General features: G+C 62.5%; 1 protein-coding gene across 1 annotated transcript; it reads left to right on the top strand.

The window, feature by feature from the left end:
- Nucleotides 1–3: 3 nt before the first annotated feature.
- Nucleotides 4–2116, top strand: B4GAT1 (beta-1,4-glucuronyltransferase 1; the record flags this gene model as incomplete). The annotated part of the gene is made up of 3 exons (XM_044682994.1): nucleotides 4–1035; nucleotides 1182–1541; nucleotides 1689–2116. Coding segments are annotated over 2 exons (1224 nt in total), but the record flags the coding sequence as incomplete, so codon positions are not given.
- Between the last annotated feature and the right edge of the window lie 1220 nt (nucleotides 2117–3336).

A 3336-nucleotide genomic window follows, 5' to 3' on the forward strand; every position in this document is an offset into this window, starting at 1 on the left:
CTGCTGGCCGTGGCGCTGCTGCAGTTCGTCTACCTGTCGCTGCTGGCCGGACTGCACGGGCGCGAGCAGCGGCGCCGGTACGGGCAGCTGTTCCCCGGCGGCGCGGCCCTAGGTGCCAGCTTGCAGCGCCGCGCGGCCGAGAGTGCCAAGGAGCAGCTGCGCGCCGTGCTGGCCGCGGGGGGCGCCCTGGATGCCAGCGGCGACTACCGCGTGTACCGGCACGTGCTGGGGGACCCTTCGCGCCGGCCGCGCGACGCTGTGCTCCTGGCCACACACGCCAGCCTCAGCAATCTGGGTCATGTGGGCACTCTGCTGGAGCGCTGGGCTGGCCCGCTGGCCGTGGCAGTGTTCGCAGCGCGGCCGGAAGAGGCGCAGCTGGCCACGGTGCTGACTTACGCGCTGGGCGCTCTCTGCACTGAAGCGGTACGGGACCGCCTCACCATGCACCTCGTGTGCCCCGCGCGCACTGAGGCTGCCGTGCCGGACCCCCGCGAGCCGGGCGAGTTCGCGCGCATCAGCAGCTGCACAGATGTGTTCACGAGCATGGGAGCCCGCAGCCGCTCAGGTCGCAACTACGCGCTGGCCACCAACGTCTCCTACCCCAACAACCTGCTCCGAAACGTGGCCCGGGAGGGCGCTGGCTACGCCCTCGTCGTGGACGTGGACATGGTGCCCAGCGAGGGGCTCTGGCCCGGCCTTCGGGATCTGCTGGCCCTGGGCGAGGGCAAGGCCGGCCGGGCGCTAGTTGTGCCTGCCTTCGAGATCCGTCAGGGGGTTCGGGTCCCCCGCACCAAGATCGAGCTGATGCGGTTCCTTAAGATGGGCCACGTGCGCCCGTTCTATGCCGAACTGTGCCCCCGATGCCAGGCGCCCACCAACTACACTCGATGGCTCACCCTGCCCCTAGGGGGCCCCCTGCGCCCTGCCTACCGGGTGACCTGGCAGGACCCCTGGGAGCCCTTCTATGTGGCCGGAGGCGCAGTGCCCTCCTATGATGAGAGGTTTCGCCAGTATGGTTTCAACCGCATCAGCCAGGTGCCCTTCCCTCTCTCTGTCTGGGGGGATCCTATGAAGCTGTGGTTCTTGGGAAGGGAGGGGCCAGGAAAGGGGACTAGTAAGAGCTGAGGTGGGGGGGGGGGTCAGGATCCGGTTAACCCTTAACCCTCTCCCTTCCCTTGCAGGCCTGTGAGCTCCACGTGGCGGGTTTCGAGTTTGAGGTGCTGAATGATGCTTTCCTGGTCCACAAGGGCTTCAAGATGCCTGGGGACTTCCACCCCCAGAAAGAGGCAGAGAATCAACGCAACAAAATCCTCTTCCGCCAGTTCAAACAGGACTTGAAGATGAAGTACCCAGACTCCCCCAGGCGATGCTGAGCTGCTGGCCCACCTACCAGGCAGCCTCCAAAGGCAGGGCTGGGGCCTTTGGCTCTTCAGGTTTCCCCCTCAAGCCTGTGGGAGGCATGAGGGGCTAACCCAGTCCTTCACCCTGGGGGTGGGCCTTTTTTAGGTGGGTGATGAGCACTGATGTGACAAAGCCAAGAGGTAAGATTCCTTGTGGGTAGGGACAGGAAGGGATGAGTGGGGACTTGGGGGGGGGGAAGGAATAAGCTTCAGTTCAGGAAGCTTGAACTGTGGTTTCAGAGAGAGAAGCCAAAAGTCCTTCATTCTTCTCCCTTTGCATATCCCTAGGTCCCTGCCCTTTGTCTCCACCACTTACCTTGGGCCACTCTCCTCCCCTCATCACTAAAATGAGAGTTGGACTAGATGACCAAGGCCCCTTTCACCTCAGAATCTGATGGTTTAAGGGAAAGAAGGAAGTTGGGAGTCTTGGAGGATGACCCCAGCACTGCCTCGGACTTGCTGTGTGACCTTGGGCAAATCCTTTCCTCTCTCTGAGTCTCAACTGACATGTCTGTCAAAGGAGAGAATTGGACTAGATGACCTGTAAGGTCACTTCCAGCTCTAAGGTTTGGCACCTGGGACTGGTACAGCCCTGGGAATCAGAATGGGTGGGGAAGGAGCCCCATGGGTGAGAGGAAACCCCCATCCCCAACAGGTGCAGAACCAGGAATTTTCATTTGGATGATAATATGCCAATAAACCAGTGTTCACGTGGACCAGCGTGTCTTGGTGTTGTTCCCTTCCAGCATCAGGGTGAACAGTTTGAAGTCACAACAGACCCAAGGTCAAATCACTCGAATTAGCTTTGTACTCTTGAGGAAACCATTTTGGAGCCTCAGTTTTCTCATCTGTAAAATGGGCAATAATGATGTGTGTGATAGTTTTATCTCCCCGGACTGTGGAGAAGCCCAAAGGAGATAATGTCCAACTCCCAAGATGCCTTGTAACTCTGGGTATGTTTCTTTATTATGTCCCTTTCCCTCTAGGAACCTTGATTTCCCCCTCGGTACAAAGCGGGGAATACCCTTAGAGGGCTGTGAGAGTGGCAGCTGCTCTCGCTGGTTTTCGGGGGCCCGACCCGGGCTGGTCCCGGGGCTGCCTTCAGCCTGTTCTTCCACGGTTTTGGGCCACTTCCACAAGTTAAAGGGCCAGGGGGAGCGTCCCCAGTTGCTATGGAAACTTGGGCGCCTCGGCGTCCCAAGATCCCTCGCGGCTCGGCGCTCCTTGATGACGAATCCGGCAGTAGGTTCCCGCTCGCTCCTCGGGGGGCGGGGTCCAGTGCGCTCGGCCCCTCCTCGGAGGGCGGGGCTCGGAGTCAGACTTCCGGGACACGGCCGGCTGCCGGCTGGGTCTGGAGTAGCGTCCACCCCGCCGCGGACTCCCGGATCCTCCGCTGCCTGATTCGGGACCCCCCAGCGAAAGGTTCGTCTTCGGCCTCGGCCCCGGATCCCCCGCGAGGCGTGTGATGGTTGCGCCTACCCGGGCGCGTTCAGTGACCCGGGTCCAGACCTTTGCGCCGGGCGGGAGGAAGGTGGTTGGGGAAGCCCAGGGCTCCCGGGGCGGGAGGGCATAGGGGTGCGAGCCCTAGCGCCGCGCCCGGGGACCAGTCCTTGGGCCTGCCCGAGAAATGGGCTCCCCTGGCCGGAGGGGCAGTGCACGGGGCTCGCTGAGACCCAGGTCCACGTTAGCTCCTGGTTGGGGGGGGCACCCGACGGCCTGGGCGCCTCGGACCCCGCGCCCGGCCTGCCTCTCTCGGGAGGCTAAGCGCTGGGGTTCCCTTAACAAAAGAGGGGCAGGGTCTGCCCTCAGGGAGCTTTTGGTCTACGGGAGGCTGGAGGGGAGAGGGGGCCCAGACTGAGGAGTGCAGCCCCCTGAGGAGGAGGTCTGAGCCACTTCAATCAGAGGGACCCAGGGGGGCACTGCTGGAGTTTGGGCA

This window comes from Gracilinanus agilis, unplaced genomic scaffold, assembly GCF_016433145.1.
Source record: "Gracilinanus agilis isolate LMUSP501 unplaced genomic scaffold, AgileGrace unplaced_scaffold1002, whole genome shotgun sequence".
Taxonomy (NCBI): domain Eukaryota; kingdom Metazoa; phylum Chordata; class Mammalia; order Didelphimorphia; family Didelphidae; genus Gracilinanus; species Gracilinanus agilis.